This window comes from Branchiostoma lanceolatum, chromosome 10 (genome assembly GCF_035083965.1).
Source record: "Branchiostoma lanceolatum isolate klBraLanc5 chromosome 10, klBraLanc5.hap2, whole genome shotgun sequence".
Lineage (NCBI taxonomy): Eukaryota > Metazoa > Chordata > Leptocardii > Amphioxiformes > Branchiostomatidae > Branchiostoma > Branchiostoma lanceolatum.
Window position 1 is genome coordinate 16,162,365 of NC_089731.1, and position 20,938 is coordinate 16,183,302.

General features: G+C 40.2%; 1 protein-coding gene and 1 long non-coding RNA gene across 2 annotated transcripts; both read left to right on the forward strand.

Moving 5' to 3' along the window:
- The first annotated feature begins 3,342 nt into the window (after positions 1-3,342).
- On the forward strand, positions 3,343-8,088 carry LOC136443013 (uncharacterized). Its single transcript, XM_066440059.1, has 4 exons — positions 3,343-6,981; positions 7,293-7,397; positions 7,625-7,717; positions 7,986-8,088. Exons 1-4 carry the CDS (start codon positions 4,268-4,270, stop codon positions 8,086-8,088), a joined length of 3,015 nt encoding a protein of 1,004 aa, XP_066296156.1. The 5' UTR covers positions 3,343-4,267.
- A 425-nt stretch (positions 8,089-8,513) lies between these two features.
- On the forward strand, positions 8,514-10,574 carry LOC136443060 (uncharacterized). The gene is made up of 2 exons (XR_010757073.1): positions 8,514-8,752; positions 9,292-10,574. It is a non-coding gene; the product is annotated as an uncharacterized lncRNA (long non-coding RNA).
- Positions 10,575-20,938: the final 10,364 nt, after the last annotated feature.

Below are 20,938 nucleotides of genomic sequence, written 5' to 3' on the forward strand. Positions count from 1 at the left end.
AAAAGAATCCCAAAAGGGCTATATCACAATCACAAAATAACCACCACAAATAAAGAGCATGTCTCAAAAGTTTTGTCTTCAGTTTTTATTCAGATTATTCAGTAAAATTCTGGACCAATAGTTCATACGTCGGTAAGTGTCAACCAGAACTGGACTTCCACCAGTCACTATGATCATATTCTTCACTACTCACTATCATCATATTCTTCTGTCACTAGTAAAACAAGACATAGCACGTCCAGGTCAAAAGATACAAAAACGGAAGTTCTGCTGCAGTACCAAGGTCACAGGTTCTTGAGTTATGCTGACTACAGTAGTGCGGAAACACAAACATACGGACAGACAGACACACACCCAAAACTATATCTCCATTTTTCATGGAGTACCGAAACAAATTCAGTTCTGAACTTCCAATCCTGACAAAGCTTAGGTACTGAAATAAAGTCGCTCAGTACTGGAATTCTTGCAGTACTTTCTTCCGTACAGGGCGCCGAGTATCGGCACCATTTTCACTACAGGTTCCGTACTCGGCGCCCAGTAAAGAACCTTTTGTACATTTGCATTTCCATGTATTGTTTACCTTGTCCAACTTCCATAGCCTACACACACACACACACACACACACACACACACACACCACACACACACACACACACACACACACACACACACACACACACACACACACACACACACATATAGGTCAATTTCTGTATACTTCTTTATCTCCATGAAAAAATGGAGATATATCACATAGTTTTGAGCATGTCTGTGTGTGTGTTTGTCAACTTTGTGTGTGTCTGGATACTTGTAGTCAGCATAACTCAAGAACGTCTGGATGGATCGTGATGATATTTGGTATGTGGGTAGGTGTTGGGAGAACAAAGGTTAAGGTTGATTTGGGCCCTGGTTTGTGACCTTGGTACTGCCGAAAAAATTCATTTTGCACCTTTTGACCTGAACATGCTATGGTCTTTATTTTCGGATGGCAGATAGCTTGTGATGTAAGGGAAGATTGTGCTGTAGGTTTGGGACCCCTAGCAGCTTGCTCTGGAACTGCATTGGCATCAAAATCTTCCAAGGAGAATAACTGAATAAAGGGTTTCCGTGATATTTAGTATGCAGGTAGCTCGATGTACTGGATGTACATGATGAAGTGCAAATTCGCCCGCTCTGTAAATACCCTAAACCTAAGTCTTACACACTATAGTTAAATTCATTTTGTCTTAACATTGGCAAACTGGTAAAGTGTGTGCATGTGGTTTATTCAACTCGAGATAGGCACAGACAACCATCAAATTGTGTACAAGTATCGCAAAAAAGTTCCACTACCGTAAACGTGCACAGCATACATGCCAACGGATTTGAAAATGTGGCGGTGTCGTTTTATGAACAACAATTTAGTCGACAAATGTATCAAACCACACTTTAAATGGTGGTTATTTCTAAAGGTCTTCCTGTTAAAGTTTTCTTAGAAAGTTTAAAGACATCAAGCGCGTTTAATGCAAGATGTGCACACTCTACGCATGATTCCAGTAAGACAAAATTCTTGTAAGACTAGTTCCTGTTCTATTATCACCATTCTTTCTGTTCTGTAAATACCCTAAACCAAAAGCTTGAATATAACAGTTAGCTACATCTTGTCATATCAGTGCAAATCTTATAAAGCTGCTGTAGTTTAGGCAACTCAAGATAACCATCAAATTTCGTGCTGAAAAGTGCCACACCACATTTCCCTCGCACACAGACACAACATATCCGTCAACAGACTTGAAATACGGCGGTGTTGTTTTGGTACGTTTGAACAATATTCTAGTCGAGAAACCACACTAAAACTCAGTATGCTAGGGGTTAAAAGTATTCCTGTTGTAGTTTCTTAGAATAAGGTTTAAAGGCAAGGCCATGTTTTCTTCAAGCTGTGTGCACTCGTTGGTTTTGCCAACTCGGAAGCCAGGCGGTACCTAGGGTCTCTGCACAGGCGAGCTCTTCGGGTGCTGGGATAATATGCCTGAAGAAACTTCCTCATTGCCCCTGCACATCACGCCCAACCCCCCCCCCCCGAATCCTCCGGGGTTTAGTTATATTCCCCTTCCAGTGGGAAGGGGGATATACTGTTTTTGCTTGCCTGTTCTTCTTCTTCTTCTTTCTTCTTCTTTCTTCTTCTTCTTCTTCTGCCAAAAACCAAGTAGATGTGCGGTGGTAGCTCTACTAATGGTATTGCAGCAAGTTATATGTACCTTATGTTACAATGTACGGATGTTATATTTGAGATGTAGGTACCTATAGGAAAGGTGAATACACCTGACAATAAATTATGCTAATGAGGACATCATTTGCATAATTTATGCAAAAACTCGTATTGCGTTTACAGTAAAAGCTGCAGATGTCATATTTAAGATGTAGATAAATTTAGGAAAGGTAAACACACCTGACCATGAATTATGCTAATGAGGACCTCATTTGCATAATTTATGCAGAAACTTGTATTTCCCTTACCGTAAAAGCTACAGATGTCATATTTGAGATGTAGGTATCTGTAGGAAAGGTGAACACACCTGGACATAAATTATGCTAATGAGGACCCCATTTGCATAATTTATGCAAAAAACTTGTATTGCGCTTACAGTAAAAGCTGCAGATGCCATATTTGAGAAGTAGATAAATTTAGGAAAGGTAAACACACCTGGCCATGAATTATGCTAATGAGGACCTCATTTGCATAATTTATGCAGAAACTTGTATTTCCCTTACCGTAAAAGCTACAGATGTCATATTTGAGATGTAGGTATATTTAGGAAAGGTGAACACACCTGGACATAAATTATGCTAATGAGGACCTCATTTGCATAATGTATGTATATCCCTTACCGTAAAGACTACGGATGGCATATTTCAGATGTAGGTACCTTTAGGAGAGGTGAACACACCTGTACATAAATTATGCTAATGCGGACCTCATTTGCATAATTTATGCATAAACTTGTTTTTCCCTTACTGTAAAGGCTACGGATGAGATGCAGGTACCTTTAGGAAAGGTCAGAAAACCTGGCCATAAATTATGCTATTAATTGCATTATGCATAATTTATGCATATCCCTAACCATAAAAGCTACGGATGTCATATTTGAGATGTAGGTACCTTTATGAAAGGCCGAACACACCTGGCCATAAATTATGCTAATGCCGACCTACTTTGCATAATTTATGCAGAAACTTCGTCATATCCTTACAGTCAATGCTAAGGATGTCATATTTGAGGTGTAGGTAATGGGAGGGGAATATTCTGCATTTTCCCGAAAATGTTGCCATTCTAGTGACTCTAGTTTTAAGTCCAAGCTTATGATTTTGCAGAGGGCTACGGGGCCTTAGACTCATGAATGGATAAGGACTGAGTGAGGAAAGCAGATCTCATTATAAAACAGAGGGGAGTTGAGTGAACTTCAAAACCTACAAGCTGAAGATGGAGCTGAAATATGGCTTACTTGACTGCACAGTACTAGTACTATTATTAGTACGTAGAATGGAATACGTCAGCAGCTGGCATTGAAATAAAATACACAAATTGAAAGGATACCTGAAATGATGCTGAGCATTAAAGACCCAAACACAAACATGTAAAGGTAGCACACACAACAGCATTTAAGGGAACTTTACTGAGCTTTAATTAAGTTTTTAAAAAAGATCTTTACAACAGATTAACGGCACATAAAACGAAGTGCAAAATCAGGTTTAAAGCTATTTTTACCTTGCTGAAAAGTTGCTTACATGAGTGCCACTAAGTACGGTTTACGGAGGCGTAATGAGGCATATATCACTCAATTTAAGTAAAGATTACGGTGCTTAAACATAGCGTAAAAGCTAGGATTTAAGCTTAGTTGACATTGCTTAAACGGTTGCTAAAATGATGCCACCAAGCACGTTTAAGTGCATACCTAAATATAGCGTAAATATAACATTTAAGCCCGTGTAAGTATTACGTAAAGTTACTTAAAGAGTGCTAAAACAGAATCTTTAAGCATGCTTTAAGAGTGCTTAAAGAGCGGTTTTCATGCAGTGCTAGGTGATATTTTATTGTAGTCATAATTCAGTAATTGTAGGATACTTGAGTGTTGTAATATTGTTGATTTACTGCCAAACATTGTCCCATGTAAGACTGTCGAGCAATAAAGTTAATCCTTTCAATAAAACCTACAGGAAGCAGCATAATCGCCCCCTGAAAGAGATTCCACCTAGACTGCAAAGTCCAAGTGCTGAGGAGGTGCGAGCTATGAGACGACAGATAACAAGAGAAGTGAGAGATAAGATACGGCAGACAAAGATGAAGAAAAACAGGGACTTACAGGTGACTTTTGGCAATGGGGAATCTCTGAACAAGCGAAAGTCAAGGAGAATAGCTGAAGAATTCGGAACAAGACAGGAGGCAGAAGAGCGTACAAAGGAAAGAAAAGAGAAAGAGGTAAAGGGAGCAATAAAACCAAAGGATAGATTGGGACATTTTGACAGCTTTGCAGACTTTGACAGGGAAGGTCTTAAAAACGAAGTAATGGATTGGGAAGAAAACAGTGAAGTCAACTGGACACAGCTCGCAGTAAAGTATAACATCAAAGGAAAAGATGGCGAACTGCCAGGAAATGCTGGACAACTGGTGAAGCTATGGCTCCAGAGTCAGGGAGTAGATACAGAGAGATTCAAGGGAAGTACTACATGTACAGGGGACAGGATCCGCCGAGCAAGGCTACGGATTGGAACTGACCCCAAAATCACTATGCCGACAACACGCACAGAGGCACAGATGAGGAAAGAGCTGAGGGTCTGTATAAGAGAGGGAGAAGTAAACATTGGTGATTTCATTGTCCCAAAGCAGTACAAGACCTACTACTTCAACAAAGCAGAAAACAAGATACAAACAAAGGTAACTGTAATTGAAGGACGGAAACAGCCCCTCTTAAAGGTACGACAACAGCTTCTGCAGAAACAAGAACGACTTCTGAGAAACAAAGTAGACTATGACACCATGAACCTGCAGGAAATAAAGAACCGTCTGGAACAACTGTGTGAAACAACAGATGGAGAAACTGAAGAGGAGACAAGGGCTCATCTGCAGAGGGTAGAGGCGACTAGACATCTCGCATACTGGGAGGACGGGGCTTGTCTAGCCAACCATGGATACATACTTTATCTTGTCTCCACTTTGTACGATCCTGCCATTTATCTGACCAGTGCCGAATACTTTGACAAACACAAAGTAAAGCTCAATGTCCAAAATGAAGTGGAGAGGCCGGAGCTTTACCTGATCGCCCGCTGTGGAGCCTCAGATGAGGAACAGCTAATGTATGCAGAGACCAGGCGAGACGACCTACCATCATTGTCAGAACCAGTACAGACGACAGATGGGCGTGAGTATGCCGATATACTCCGCTTTTTCAAGGGCGACCACCCAGCTAGGCAGTTCGAGTTTGGGGCGCAACGGTCAGGGCACTACTCATGTACCTGCCCTATCGATAAAAGAACGACATCTGACTTCTGGAAGTGCTGCCATGTTGATAATGTGCTCAGTAACATCACGGACAGACAGGCCTTTATAATGGAAGGCCCTGTTACATCACATAAAGCTACACAAACGGTCCCAGACCCATTCGCTAAAATGACTAAGGATGAGATGGCAGACGAGCTGACTTACAGGGGCACTGTCACATACACTGACGCTGAAGGTATGACAAAGAAAGACCTAAATGTCCAAATGAAGCATACTCTCCATGGAGTAAAGAGGATACCTACACTTCTGTACCAGTCCCCGAATGCAAGTGTAGAGGAGCTGAATATTCAACATCTGGAGGAACCAGGCAGTGAGGCCATGCATGATCTATGCAACCATGCAAAAAATCTGCTAGAAGAAATACCATCAAGAGTGTCCACACATGTAGCTGGCATAGTCAAAAGGGTGAACAATCTGGTACTCAATAGTAAAGATACAGTCCGAGCTGCTGACATGAGATATGCCGTACTTGTGTTGCTTCAAGAACTGAAGCAGGATAGGGAAACAAGTGGTGAGTTGGTGAAGCTCATCAACACACTTGCTGACATGCAAAGGATTTGTTATGCTGCTGCAGAAGACAGGTCCATGATAAATGTGTTCCGACTGACGAATGTGAGTTTCCTTCACTATCTCATGATCAAGGAGTGCCTACCTGGGGAACCATCCTCTATATCTAGCAGAAAACTGTGGGGCCAATATATCCATTCTTTAAGGGATCATGTGCCAATCAACTACAGGGTAGTTGCGATCAGTTCCATCATGGCAGAGAACGAGGAACGGCAGTTTAGCTTGCTGAAGCGAATCACAAAGTCATCAGCAAGTTATTCAAAACCAGGTCATATCATCACCAACATTCTAGTGCGGACGCACTTCCAAGACAAGGCACCAACATCCTCCGACAAACACCAGCAGAACAAAATCTCAAAAGCTGGAAAAGTCATCTCGTCCGAGCGAACAACAATTCCAATCAAGCTGCTAAGAAAGTACCCAAGAGAAGCACAAACCCACTGTGAAAGGATTCCGGACTTCCTGCTTCCAGGGTATGGGGTATATTGGCACATTGAGGGAGAGGAAGTTGTCTTCCATGATGGCCCCAACGATAAGCCTAATAGTGATGGCCCAAAGCTACACCACTTCCGGGCAACATCACTTAAGGATGAGCGCAAGTATCTCCAACAGAAATGGCAAGAGTGTCTTGAACAGCGAGTCAGAGTACCAGCATGTAAGCTGTGGGTGTATGAGGACCAGAAACTAATCAAGAAAGTCACCACAACATTCCTCGAAATGGATCACAACTCTGGCCCAGATGATGAGATTACATCCATGGAAGATGTGTGTGAAGTGGAGGACCACATTGAAATGGAGGAGCAAAGTGAAAGTGACTCCGAAGAAGATGAAGAAGTAATCAGGGTGGAGAGGATAGACCCAGAGCCAGACCTGGACATGTAAGTAATATTGATAATTTGATAATATGTAATGCAAGGACAACATAAAATGGCCAACTTATCTACCTTGAGAGCAGAAAGAACATGGTATTCCCAAGTCAAGAAGTCCTCTATAGAAATGGAAACATGCACTTGGTACCTGTGGAGAAAAATGTTAAGCATATATGTACATAAGTGTGTCAATACAGGGAATATACAACACATTGACATCCTCAAAACAGCAGCGCCATCTCCACAGCAGCCACCATCTATAATTTAGGTGAAATATTACTCTATTTGCACTAACCATAACTGTGGTTTGTACCTTGTAGTGAAACAGGAGACCAAGAAGCTGCCAGCCAGATTGAAGCGTCACCTAGAATTCCACTGCCGCATCCAGATCAGTCTCCTGGTACTAGGATCAGAATGGAAAGAAGGTAAATAGCAATCATTTGCAACACATGAAAAGTCCTAAAATATGTTATCACTGCACCAAGATTCTATTCTCCTGTCCTTAAGAAATGGAAAAAAAACGTCATAAAGTTTTCTCCTCTATACAGCATGTCTTGAATGAAATCTCCGAGATAAAGCTGAAGCTGTTTTCTGTCAGATGAAGTACAATTATGTAGCGATTTCTGAAATGTTCTACTTACTTTTCCCACAGCAACAGTGCACATACACCCACTAGGACTGGCAGCGTGGACCAGCAGGGCACTACTTCATCCCCAACACCTTGTCTTTCTGAGGAGAACAACAGGTATGTTTAACATTTTTTCAACATATCAGAATGGAAAGAAGGTAAATAGCAATCATTTGCAACACATGAAAAGTCCTAAAATATGTTATCACTGCACCAAGATTCTATTCTCCTGTCCTTAAGAAATGGAAAAAAAACGTCATAAAGTTTTCTCCTCTATACAGCATGTCTTGAATGAAATCTCCGAGATAAAGCTGAAGCTGTTTTCTGTCAGATGAAGTACAATTATGTAGCGATTTCTGAAATGTTCTACTTACTTTTCCCACAGCAACAGTGCACATACACCCACTAGGACTGGCAGCGTGGACCAGCAGGGCACTACTTCATCCCCAACACCTTGTCTTTCTGAGGAGAACAACAGGTATGTTTAAAATCCCACATTTTCCCAGACAGCTAGATAATGGTCTACTCATCCATAACATGAAGTTGCTGTGCTGCCTTACTAGTAGTATACTGGAAATTTAAATAATGTTCTTACTACTAGCTATTAAGATAAGCAACAATTTATTTGCTGTGCTGAAGGCCTTATTCACATCATCGATTAGAAAATACCATATTAGATTCAATGTATGGATAGTTTTAAATTGAGTATAATCATGACTATTTCATAATATTTGTTTCTCTGTGGCAGCGGATCCAGGAATTTGTACATATTCATAAGCTACATTTCCTTGACCACTTGGCAGCATTGCAAACACTTAATAGACATGAAAATGTTCAGCGACACTAAAAGTGCACAACACAATCCTTGCAACATTTAACATTTAGTAAATTACAAGAAGGAGAGGGTAAATGGCTTTAAGACATCACTGCAAAGATAGGATAGTACTATTATCAGTATTGATGGTATGAACAGAGGCTAAATAGCAATACTAAATGTGACATTTTACTTTTTGTTTCTCTCTTGTGTACATGTAGTGATGGACATCGCAGCAGTGTGACCACACCAAGCAGTGCTGGGAGAGAAAACCTGCGTGGCACCGTAACAATGACACCACCAGCAACTCCGAGTTTCAGCTCTAAGGATAAAAGCAGGTATGTTTCAATTCAACCATACATCATGTGATTAGAAAAGTTGACGAGAGATAAGCAACAGTGTTTTCCTTTCATCAATTGGACTAAGGGTTATAGGAATCATTCTTGATAAATTCTGCTTTCAATTGAAATAATGAAATAGTGCATGATACAGTTAGACATTAATAATAGTAACAGCCTTAAAAGCTAAGAGTCTTTTGTGTGTTTGGGAGTAGAGCTGTGTACCGAATTTTAGTTTCATAGTAATTTTATCTGTCAAAGTGGTCATCCCCTGAGTCAGGTCCAGTACCGATACAGCAGGGTTCATGTATTTTGGACCTGTACCTAGACAATTAGGTTTGTATAATTTAGATAAGCAGCTTTTATACTCATTTTGTACTCTGTTCTTTTATGTATGTTATTTGAATTTAGCCTTCGGGCACGAATTTGCAATAAACTTATTATTATTGATTGTACCCGGTACTGTATCGGTACAGTGTACCGGTACACAGCTCTATTTGGGAGACATGATGCTAAAACTATCATTATGCTTGTTTCAGAGATGGACTGAAATATAAAACCAAGCTGGGAACTGCACTGGCTGTGGTATTGGGGGACGTGCCCATTGTTGAGCAGGTGGACAAAAGAAAGGCAGCACTGAAAGCAGAGCCACATAACCAATTCTTCAAGAAAGAATATGACAGCTCTGTAGCTCAGGTATCGGGGCAGCTAAGTAAGCATCTTCACGAAGATAGAAAAGCCTTTGAGGTATGGGAAAGAAGTTTTGTGGGGGAGAAGGGCCGATTGCCTTCAGCTGTTGATGTAGAGCACAGTGATGTTGCCTCTGTTCAGGAAAGAAAAATCCGTTACGCAGAGCACCTTCTGAGGAGCTTTGGAGTCAACTTGCAAATGACATAGAGCTTTTGATTCTTCCCACCATGTAATTACATTAATTGGTCACTTGCCCAGTCATGATGTTACAATGAACATGGCAGCTGATTTGGAACTTTGCACTGCGGCTCCGAAAGAACGTTACTTAATATGGTTTCTGATGGTTCAATGTTAAATAACATCAGAAGGGTGTGTGTTTGTTTTTTAAATGTTTATATTCCTTGATTGATAATAATTCAGATAATAGGAAAATGTTGTATTTTGGTGTATGCCTTTTGGTTCTGGTGCTATCATTGTATTCAGCATTGGGATAGCTTGGGAGAATTTGCTTGAATATTGTTTCTCACAGAAATGATATTTTGAAATAGAAGTCTATTTTGGACTCCTGTGCCAATGCCATATTACACGATGTAGCGATTGACTGGAGCACAGATGTTGGTTTTCGCTTCATACAGGCCTAAGTGTACTTTCAGTTGGCCTATCTATGAAAATGCAACTATTATATTTTCGGCTTTGTGATTTCCTGAACACAATGAAATGTCAGGTGAGGATAAGATTGCCTGGCACAATGTGCTCAGATCCAAGCATATAACTTAAGGTGCTTTTGTTAACTTGTACCTTGGTAACATGTAAGGCCAAATAACCTGAACTTGGTATGGATATATATTAGTAATATATCCTGTATTTACAAGCAATAATGGGTCTCTAATTTTTTTTTTTTGGTGTGTTTTGATTACATCTTGGTATAGACCAGGCATAGCAATTTTTTTTATATTTTTGAACATTTGGGAATGTCAAAATAAGGAATTATCTGTTAATTGTACATATTGTGGAGTACTAAGTACATGTGTCATGTTATAAGTATTTCAGCTGGAAAGGTTGATGTACTCCAATTGATATTTCTGATAATTAACAACATTACAGAGCAGAGTAAAGACATCCCATGCCCCAAGCCGTGCATTTATCCTTATTGAATCATGATGCTGTATTCATTCGTAAAATATAAGTCATCTAGATAACTTTATTCCTTACCCCTGGATCCCAACACAATGGAATCCCCAAGTCACATTTTCCCAGAATGCCAGTCTCCAGGACTATATCACTTTAATCTGGATGATCAAACATAAGAATAGCAGTTAAAATTGAAGATTTAAAAATGGGAATTGTTTTAGGAAAGGCGAAATTGCATCAGCATCTCCTTTATCTTCAGACTGCATGGTGATCATGATAAATGCACACCTAACATAGAACAAGAGTCTGTAGGACACAATTCTCCGCAAAGTATTTATAGTGTGTACATTGTGAGTAAGGTGTTTGTTAATTTCCTTTGCTAGTGACCTGCTATTTTTAAGATAAATGCATGAAATGGATCTTGATGTAAGGTGTGAAATCACAGCCTCACTTCACTTCTGGTGATTCACTTCTATGAATTACCATCTTGGTTTATTTTGTTGTATTTGGCGATTAATTGTCTAGGGATGAGCCATCATGCTGGATAATTGTAAACGATGGCCTCAGACTTTAATGGTTTTGTCCATTGTATGTCATCTTTATCATGAAGCACTATTTCTCGATTAGAACTGCCGGTCCTATCATCTTGTGATACTTTACTAGGGGGAGAACTAATTCAATCCAAGGCCGTAATCCCACACCCTGAGCGGGCTAAGCTGTCGGGCATCACTTCCAGCGCCGAGGCGATGGTATGGGTTCCAGGCAAACCGGAAGTGACTTCGTGGCCGCCCGCGGGCACTTTTCTGAGAGACATATCTCAACAATCTCTCATCCCCTGCATAAACTTTTTACATTGTCACAGCCACCGTACTAGAAACTACAAGTTTGAAGGTCCAGAGATTGCCCATTTTCACACAGTGATCTTGAAATCAAAAATCGCTGTGCGTGAAAGGGCACCGGCCCACCCCAACCCTAGCTGCGAACGCGCAAACAAAAGTATTTCCAATACTCCCAGGAGATCATTGTCCTTCCCGGAGTAATAAAAGTTGGAAATATGACACACAGAGAATGCATGAACATATAAGTTTTTACTAGTATAAATGTGCGGCAAAAACATTTTGTAATCTGAATTTATTCAAATATGTACAAAATGTAGGCATTTGTGTGATACAGCACACTGGGCTAAACAGTAACATGTGATAGAGATATAAACCTGTTCTAAAAATTACGGTAACCACAGTTATACTGTACAGTCTAGGTGCCACATATGGTAGCCAGCCAGTGGTAACTATGGAGGATTGCACTCAGGTTAACCCTTGTCCCGCTAGAGTTCAAGAGCAAAAATATACCCCTACTGCTGAAGTGTCCAGAAAAATCTGAAAGAAATGGTACTTGTTTGATATTGCTCACTTTTAGTTACCACGCTTTACAACAACCGCGCAGGTGCAACGTACGCATCCTAGAAATATTCTCCACCCAGCAGTTGTCAGGGCTAGCATACAGAACAAGCATGTGCAACCCGACATTTGTCGGGCGTTGCAGGACTAGGGTTTTAATAATACCCCATATATAAAGTTCATCTTTAGGTAATCTTGTGTTCTTTTGTTAGCCATGCACGTAATGAGTTGTCCTTGATACAGTCATCTAACTTGTTATAATTATCTTGGTTTGAAGCAAATGAAATGTGTCTTTTAGAAGTACAGTGACAGATAAGGTCAGTAAACATTTCACAACAGCATTCACAATAAGATGGACCTTTTCTTTTGGTGTTCTCAATATTTTGGGGTCTGTGGCATATGTCATCTTGTGTACTCAGGAAAGAAGTACAAGATGTCCATTCACTATCAGTAAACTCTTTGTGTACTGGTTGATACATCCCTGACATGTCCTCAAACTTAATGAATGGTGACTTCAGTGTCCGTGAAGCAACAGCTTGATCAAGTACACATGTTGATATAGGTGTCTCCTTGTCTACAAGCAGTGAGGTACTAGTATGGAAATATGACGTGTCCAATAACTTTTTGCCAGAGTTGTATAACTTATCAAAATCTGACAGCGGGGACAAAGATGCAAGTATGCCCTTTTTATCAAAGGCAATACAGGTTGTATCTATGTCTAAGAACATGTCTATTTTTCCTCCTTTTGACTGTACGGCCCTCTGCAAAGAACGTGCCTTTTTTTCATTCATACCAACTTCATAAATGAACACTCGCTCATTGGTAAAGCAAGTGTTATTATCTATAATAATAGTCTCCACATTGATGTTCTCTCCAGTGGAAACCTCAGGGCTGGGGGTGTCGACAAACGGTGCAAGATGGGCCTGAGATGAATCATCATTGATGCTGCATCCATCTTTAATGGAGGAATCATTTATAGGATCAACATTAGTGTTCTTATCTTCAGACCGTACTACAGATAAACCTACATAGTGGGTGATGCGTTCAGTGCCCAGCCGACGTTTTTTAAACTGTCCATTAAACTGATGGTTTATCAACTTTGCAAATGTATTTGGATCAATGTCAACTGATGTGTCGCTGGTGAAGTGCTGTACAAGATCCTTGAGTTGGAGTCCAGACGTCATGTCCTTTGTGGTTGATATGTTGTCTTGAATCCTAGAAATGCAGAAATTCATTTTGATGATTTAAACCATCACATCATCATCATCATTTGGGAATGTAACATATTAGTTGAATTTATAGCAAAATTATTGGCACCCGTATTTGATTATTTGATACGTTTAACAAGTGCAACAACCTCTTTCAGGGTCCTTCAATCATGCAATGTCAATAACGATTGACCCAATTACCCACAATACACTGCTGCTGTGGATCCCATTTCCCACAAACCACTGCTGCAGTGGAGCGACTGGGTTATAATCTCCGAGCAGATATTTTGCTGGCTGCAAGACAGCATTAAATCGGCCAGGCAGTACAAAATTGGCCAGGCAGTATCCATTTGCTAGCCGAAATCTAGCTAGCGTCAAAAATGTACCAGTACAAAAAAGAAAGCCCGATAAAACGCATAAAAACACGCCAATAATAAGCGAAAGCCTACGTATACACATCTGCTTGGAGAGCAAGTGAAGCCTGGACTGACGTCTCGACACGCAGAGCAAAAAATTAGAAACTGTGTTAATATGCGCAATTACTATGGTAAATAAGGTACACAGTCAATATCAATTTCCTGGTTTTCAAGTTAACTAGTAATCATGAAACAAATTATGTATGCATGCGTGCTCGGCCGCGGCCCGAGACAACAGGAATACAAAAAAAATCTCACCTTCTGGGCAGCTGAATCCCATTCTCACGGTGGCCCGAGGTCAGCAGTGAGCTGAAAATATGGCTGCACTGCTCTGTTGGAGCTCATTGAGGTCTGTAGTCGCTGCACGATCGCATCCAACGTGCAGCCTGCATGCCTGGATTCCGCCATAATTTCTCTCTGTAAACTTTTGCACTCGGCACTGGGCGCGAGGCATGCCACATTCTCGGAGGAGATACTTCTTTAATAACCATGTGATTCAAACGTTTAGAATGTAAAACAATCCAAAACATAGCCTCTAAAACGATTTTGTACTCATATGTACACCTAAGATAAAGTAAAATCTACGTTTGGTGTGATATATGATTGGGTACTGTAATTACCACGCCCCCCCCCCCCGAACTGCTCCGTAGTGGAACAGTCCGAACCGTGTTCGAGTTCGGCCGCGCCGCTGGCCAGGCACGCGGCAGAACTCGAACACGAATTTTCGAGCCTGGGCCGCCTTAACCCAACTGAGATCATCAAACGCTTGTTGGAATCGGACACCTACTACAGAAACTCATATTTTCGCAACTGATGACTTATTGTGAATTTGTGCAACTAGTTTACCTTTTCATGTTTGTATGTCCTTTGGTGTTTATGTTAAGCTTCTCTTTTAAAATTTATTATTACCTTCGTCGACGAAATGGTTTCGTCGACAAGGTTATTCGATGGTGCTTGTCTGTGTGTCTGTTAGTGAACAGAATAAGTCGAGAACGCCTGGATGGTTTGTTGTCGTAGTTGGTGTGTCGGTGTGTATGTGGGAAATCTCAAGATGATTAGATTTTGGGCGAAGTGTTTTGCATAATTAACGAGAAAAGTGTAAAAATGTGTTACATTGTATGCTGAAGTATGTGTACGTGTGGGCTCTGTTTTTCCAAGGCGTCATGCATAGGGCAAGGAGGTCCTGAGGGGTCATGTTGAGGGCAGGAAACGTCAGTTACACAAATTGGCTGTGAGCCAGCTGTAGGCATAATGGTAAGGTAGACTCCAAGCAGACCTATGGGTTGGCTATAGCAGGGGCAGGTTTTGCTTCAGACTGTGAAAGGGAATTACTCAAGAAGGGCTTGGTGGGTGGTCATAAATTTCTGTAAGTACATAGCTTGAGTGCTGATGTACATGATTAGATATTTATTATGCAAATCAGTATCTAATTTGCATAATTAATGAGGAAAGTTTATACATCCATCAATTTCCATGATAGGACTCTTAAACATGTGACATATGTAACTGAGGAAGAGAGAAATATTAATAGATATCAGCTTTGCAAATGAGAACCTCATTGACATAATTAATGAGAAAAACTAGAACTCGAGATGGTCTTGATGGATGGTCATGATTTTTGGTATGTAGATAGCTTACGTGATGCTTTGTATGATTGGATGATAATTATGCAAATCAAATTCTAACTCGCATAATTAATGAGGCAATTTTAAAAATCTGCTGTGTTCCATGATATGACTATTCAAATATGTGACATTTGTAACTAAGGAAGAGAGGAATGTTGATAGATAGGAAATATGCAAATGTGGGCCTAATTAGCATAATTAATGAGAAACTACTATAATTCCATACTAGTAAATGACGGCAATTTCATAATTGTGGCATTAGGAAGTTGTGTGAATGTGAACACCATTGAATCAAATTATGCTAATAAGGAGGGAGCTTATTTGCATAATTGATGATAAATGTTAGCATAACCTTCTTTGTTAAGCTCATAGTCATAACAAGGAGGTTTGGACAACTTATGTTATTTGGGTGAAGAGGGTCAACTGGTATGATTGATGATTGATGAAAAACACTCCTAATACGTCAGTCATAAAGGTCAAAATCATTTGACGAAGGTATGAGGTCGTAGAACTCTTGTTTGTCTATGGGCTTGTTTTCATATACCCGAAATAAAGAATAAATGAATGAGAATTGTCATCTTCATTCCATCGCAGATCATCTGATGGACAGTTACTTGTCATACATAGTCCCTGTGCTACTTAGTTGGTTAATCTTAATTGAAACCGATTTGAAAAAAAAAAAAAGTATTGACCATTTACTTGTAGGCAAAGCCAAACACACAGTAAAGTACATCAAATGGATTAGTAGCGATGATGACAGCGGTAGAGTTGGAGATGGAGAGACATTCCGGGAGTCTCTCGAGGAGAATAAGAACATAAAACGAAAAAGAAGGCAGTACACCCACGTCTAAGAAACAGAAGAGCAAGCGGTAATGAAAATATAGTCATCATCAAAACTTCTTTTTCTTGACCAAAGTAGTGATGTTTATTTCATCCATTTACAATCCTCCTACTTTTAAGTCATCCTCAATATGTGCTATTTTTTACCTGTTGGATAAATGGACCTAAGAACTGAAACCTTAGCTTGGTTTCTTACATGTTGAACAGTTGAAGGTGTCAATTTTGCTTTGCAAGTCCCTAGCAAGAGGACCACATTGACTACAGTGCACGACAGTGGTATTGGTGTCCCCATGCCTGAAGCTTCCTCATCTGATACCATACAAGAAGCTGAATGGAAGTAGAGGGAACTGCACAATATACTAGTCAACAAGGAAGGAGCATGGTTTAATTAAGTACCTACCTGGCAGCAATGTGCCATCCACACTGCATGCCAACAAGAAGTTTGTGAGTCAGGCTTGGAATAATATTCGCCTCTATCTTATTCCCTACCGGAGATTACCTTGGTGAGTGCTACATTACTTCAAAGAAAAGCCAAATCAAACAAGATTTTGTAGAACTCATACCACCATGAAGTACTTAGCCTTAGCAGTTATATCCTGTCTCATTGATGAGACTGATTAGGCTGTAAGAACCCCATTGGAAGAACGGATATGTATACATGGGTACATGTATTGTCGCACAGGCTGACAGGGCTATCCAAGTAAAATAAAGGTTCCACTACTATTACTCCTCTCTGTTCTCCAGATGAGAGTGTCAGTATCTTTCTCGCTTCCTTAAGGGAGATGTTTCCAATTGCAACATTTCCCATAAAGATGCGTATCTTGGAGAAGCATGCTGTACCCTAGATGAGAAGGTGGATGTTTGGGTTAGGACTACACGATGAACAGGGCATTGAGCAGACATATACCGTGTTTAACAACATCAAACGCTGAACGGCCAGCATCAGGGACCATGTTTAAGTTTCGAGGCACATCTGTTGCAAGTTAGCCTCGATAAGTCTGGAGGATGCCAAAAGCAACCAAGAGGAAATTGTAGATAGACTAACAAAGAGGAGTCTCTATTTTGTTCGAACTGTGTTCACAAGCTCAGTGACTCAGTGTTGCCTGGGAAATGGAAGCTAGGAGTTAAAAAGAGCTTGTTAACTTGCAATTGTATGGCACAGATGTGATCCTTTGTTGCAATGATCAATCACAGTAACCAATAAAAAATCTGAATTAATTTGCCAATATGGCGTCCGGGAGAGGACGTATGCTGAAGGCCTCCCGCAAGACGTTTCCTGTGTATAGTTTTGGACGGGTATTCTTTGAATGTTATGTCGCTACTCTTCAAAAATTAGAAACAAGCTCATAAAAGACCAAGAAATGGATCACTGTGCTTAACAGAGCTGCGGCCGGCGTCTCCCGCAGAGGCGGTGAAGCGACGCGACGACACTATGTTCCCGAATATTGTTGTTCTGCTGAAATTTGCGTGCACACTCTCAGTAACATCGTGCGAGTGTGAGAGGAGTTTCAGCGACCTACGAAGGCAGAACAACTGCATGCGTGCTTCTATGGGAAAGAGTCGGATGTGTAATCTGGCACTTCTCCATGTCATTGATCTAGACAAAGTAGTCGATTGCTCCACTCCACCCCCGCAGACTAGAACTGGGCAACCTGTTAAAAGACCGCTAAGACAATAGAATAAATGGTTTTGAATGAGACTTTTAGGTTAAGCATAGTAATTAAGTTAAGACTGTTAATGATCTTCGTTATTATAAGCTGAACATAATAATGGCCATCATAAATTATTTACTGATTCATTCATTCATTCAGGAGAAAGAGGACGAAACAGGGGAAGACGGGGACGTGGGCGCCAGTCAGGAGTGAGGCTAGGACAGCGCCGAGGTATCTACAAGATTTAAATAAGCGGCCGAGTCACCAATTTCTATCTACGTTAATGTATCCACGTTAATGAAGTAATTGTTGACTTTAATATATTTTGTATGATTTACTTTTAATCTTTTGAATAATTACATTACATTATTCTTAATTATACTTAATTACTTTATTCTTTTGTCAGCGATTTTTGTAACATTTCACATTGATAGCCTTTTGAACATTTCGGTTGCCTTACAAATAAAAGGACTCTTCAGTTGAAGTTGGTGTGTTTCGCCTAATGGCGGTTGTACCGGCCATATAGATACAGATCGGTTCTGACCTTTAACTTTAAAGCAATGTCCACAAGATCCCGGGGTGCCACCGAAACTGAGGATAGGAGAGCCTGTCAGGGCAAGTGTCTTTGTTTTCTGTTAACTAAGAAGCTTACAGAAACTAAGAGTATGTTGTTATTAGTTTAAATTCATATTTTTTGGAGACTTCAATTTGTGGTAGAACTTCTCAGGTCAATTACGGCATGTGACACTGTATGTCAAGGTATGGAAAAACATGAATACGCTTGTAACTTTCGACATCATGGTCGGATTGAGATGAAATTCCACAGAATGCTGGTACTATAGATACAGTTAATAGTTTTTATCATGTAATAATGAATACAACTATTTTTAATGCATAGGAATGGACTATGCAGAGGACCCCACACGAAAGGCTGTCCATTTCCTGTGTTTGGCCTTCAATCCAGACCAGTGGCCGGACAGCATGGAGGAGTTGCTGTGCTATGGAGAATAATACATCGACTTCCTGTTGGAGTATTTCCAGACCGTCTTGAACAAGTAAATGTCATGGCTGCCAAGAGAAATCTATTAAAGGTAGCAAATGCCCTGTGAATCGATGATATCAAACATGAAAACATTCATATATTTACTTAATAATGTCAATTCTTTTATTCAGGAATGGCTTTAATGTTGAGTGGCGATCCATGAAGATGACGGTTCGCCCGTCTTTCAACATGGACAAGTCATACAACGACCTGTACGAGGCACTGTACTGTAAAGGGAGCCTGGCTAAGTTTTGGTAACTGTATTGTTGACATTCACCACTCACTACCCTCGCTGCTGGAGTTGTTAAGGGGAGAGGCGGAACAAGATCCGCGAGCGGTAGGTCTATACAACGAGGTTAGGAGCTTCAAGGTCATGTACACCCTGCACATATTAGGATGTACTTGCTAAACTGTACATGATCATCAATGTGTTCCACATTCGTGTCCGTTTAGCTGGAGCGCCAGTGACCTTTGTCGCTGACACCTGCAGCATCAAGCTCGTGACTGTACTCGGACACGCCCATGGGGTAGATGCTATTGCCTATGCCTGTCATGTGTCAAACCACGTGAATGGAAGATGCCTGCCATGAGACAGTTGTAACGGTCCAGCCCAAAGAAGATAGCGTGGTAGTTCTCGAAAGAAATAAAGATTTCCATAGTGTTTACTGTCCACGTGACACACGCTTGCTGACATTGAGGTCCTATAAGTATAAGGTGCAAGGCATGTAATCAACTGGGACACAAGGCCAACGTGTGCCACTTAGGATCTACTGAAGAAGAGTCCGTCGAACTACACGTACAAAAGACCCCATGTATTAGTTAGTATTATTGTCACATCCGGCAGGGAACCTGCCGAGGCGACAGTCAAGTCGACCACTAGTACTGCAGCAGCGAAAAAGAGGAAAAGCACCAATATGTTTTTCAGACAAACCCGACATGTCCTATTTGTAGGGCACCAATTACTTGTTAGTTCCTCAAGGTGGCGTTCCGTATTATGTATATCTAAACTTTACAGACAACTATGTATATAGTTCTTTATGTTTTTTCATATATAACAAACAACAGTTATAGATCTATCTACGCATGGATACTTAAGGTACCGTTCAAAATCATGTATGTTGACATTTTGTATTTATGTGGTCGTTTATGTTTTTCGTTGCTGTGTTAAAATGTATATATCAAGTATCAGTCTTAAATATATTTTAGCATTTTTCACTTTCAAGCTAGTATTTTCAAAGGTGGCCTGACCAGACAACATACTATAATATTGGACCATGTAACACCGTATTTTGTCAACAAATAACAACACAGGTTATGACAGGAGTTTGTCTACTGTCTGGAGTTTGAAATACAAAAATTGTTTAATTGAGTTTGTCAGATATATCCATAAATTGTGAAAATGCCCAATAGATTATCATAAATAGAAAATTGCACACAGTCGCCTTTGTGATTGAAAGATACTGTAGTAATAGAAAAGGGAATTATATATTATCAAGCAAAAGAAATATTAAAGATAAGTATCTAATCCAAAACAACATGTTCCTCAGTAAAAGAAATTCTGGGTCAGGAAAGTCTGACACTGTTCTCAAAACACCAGTCTGTCATGACTGCAGACGAATAGTGGGATTTCACAACAACAGAATACCACCCATGAACAGATTTTGATCTCAGACTTGTGCTCGGATATGTGGTTTTCTGTTGGAAAAGTTAACGTTTCCCCGGCAACGTGGCATTATTTCGAGGTATTTATATACTTTTAAGTAAGCTTAAACATCTATAGATACTTTTCCTGTCACCTCAAAGTTCAGTCAAAACCTGCACAAAAGATTCCAGTCTGTAATGAGAATAAATTATGCAGACACCTATAACCTCTTAGTGATTGGATGAAACACAGAATTCAAATTACATAATTTGTTCCATGCTGTCAGAAGTGTTACAGAAGTCACTTGCAGTCTTCTACTGTTTTTAATGTAAATAAAGTGACAGTGTATACTGATTGTAGATCAAATTTTAACTCAATATTGACTTCTTTTCTGACTGGTGTTTCCTATATATCAAATAATGGAAACCCACATTTACAATGAGCTATTTAAAAGGCTAGACAGCAGACGAAGGGGGATTGACATGAGGTTTTCCTTCTTCTTTTACCCCTAACGACAAGAAAAAAGTTTGGAATTACCGTAAC

Coding starts and splice junctions, on each gene's coding strand:
- LOC136443013 (XM_066440059.1), top strand. CDS start 4,268: ATGAGACGACAGATAACAAGAGAAGTGAGAGATAAGATACGGCAGACA. Junction 6,982..7,292: donor CCAGAGCCAGACCTGGACAT/GTAAGTAATATT, acceptor TGTACCTTGTAG/TGAAACAGGAGACCAAGAAG. Junction 7,718..7,985: donor CTTTCTGAGGAGAACAACAG/GTATGTTTAACA, acceptor CTTTTCCCACAG/CAACAGTGCACATACACCCA.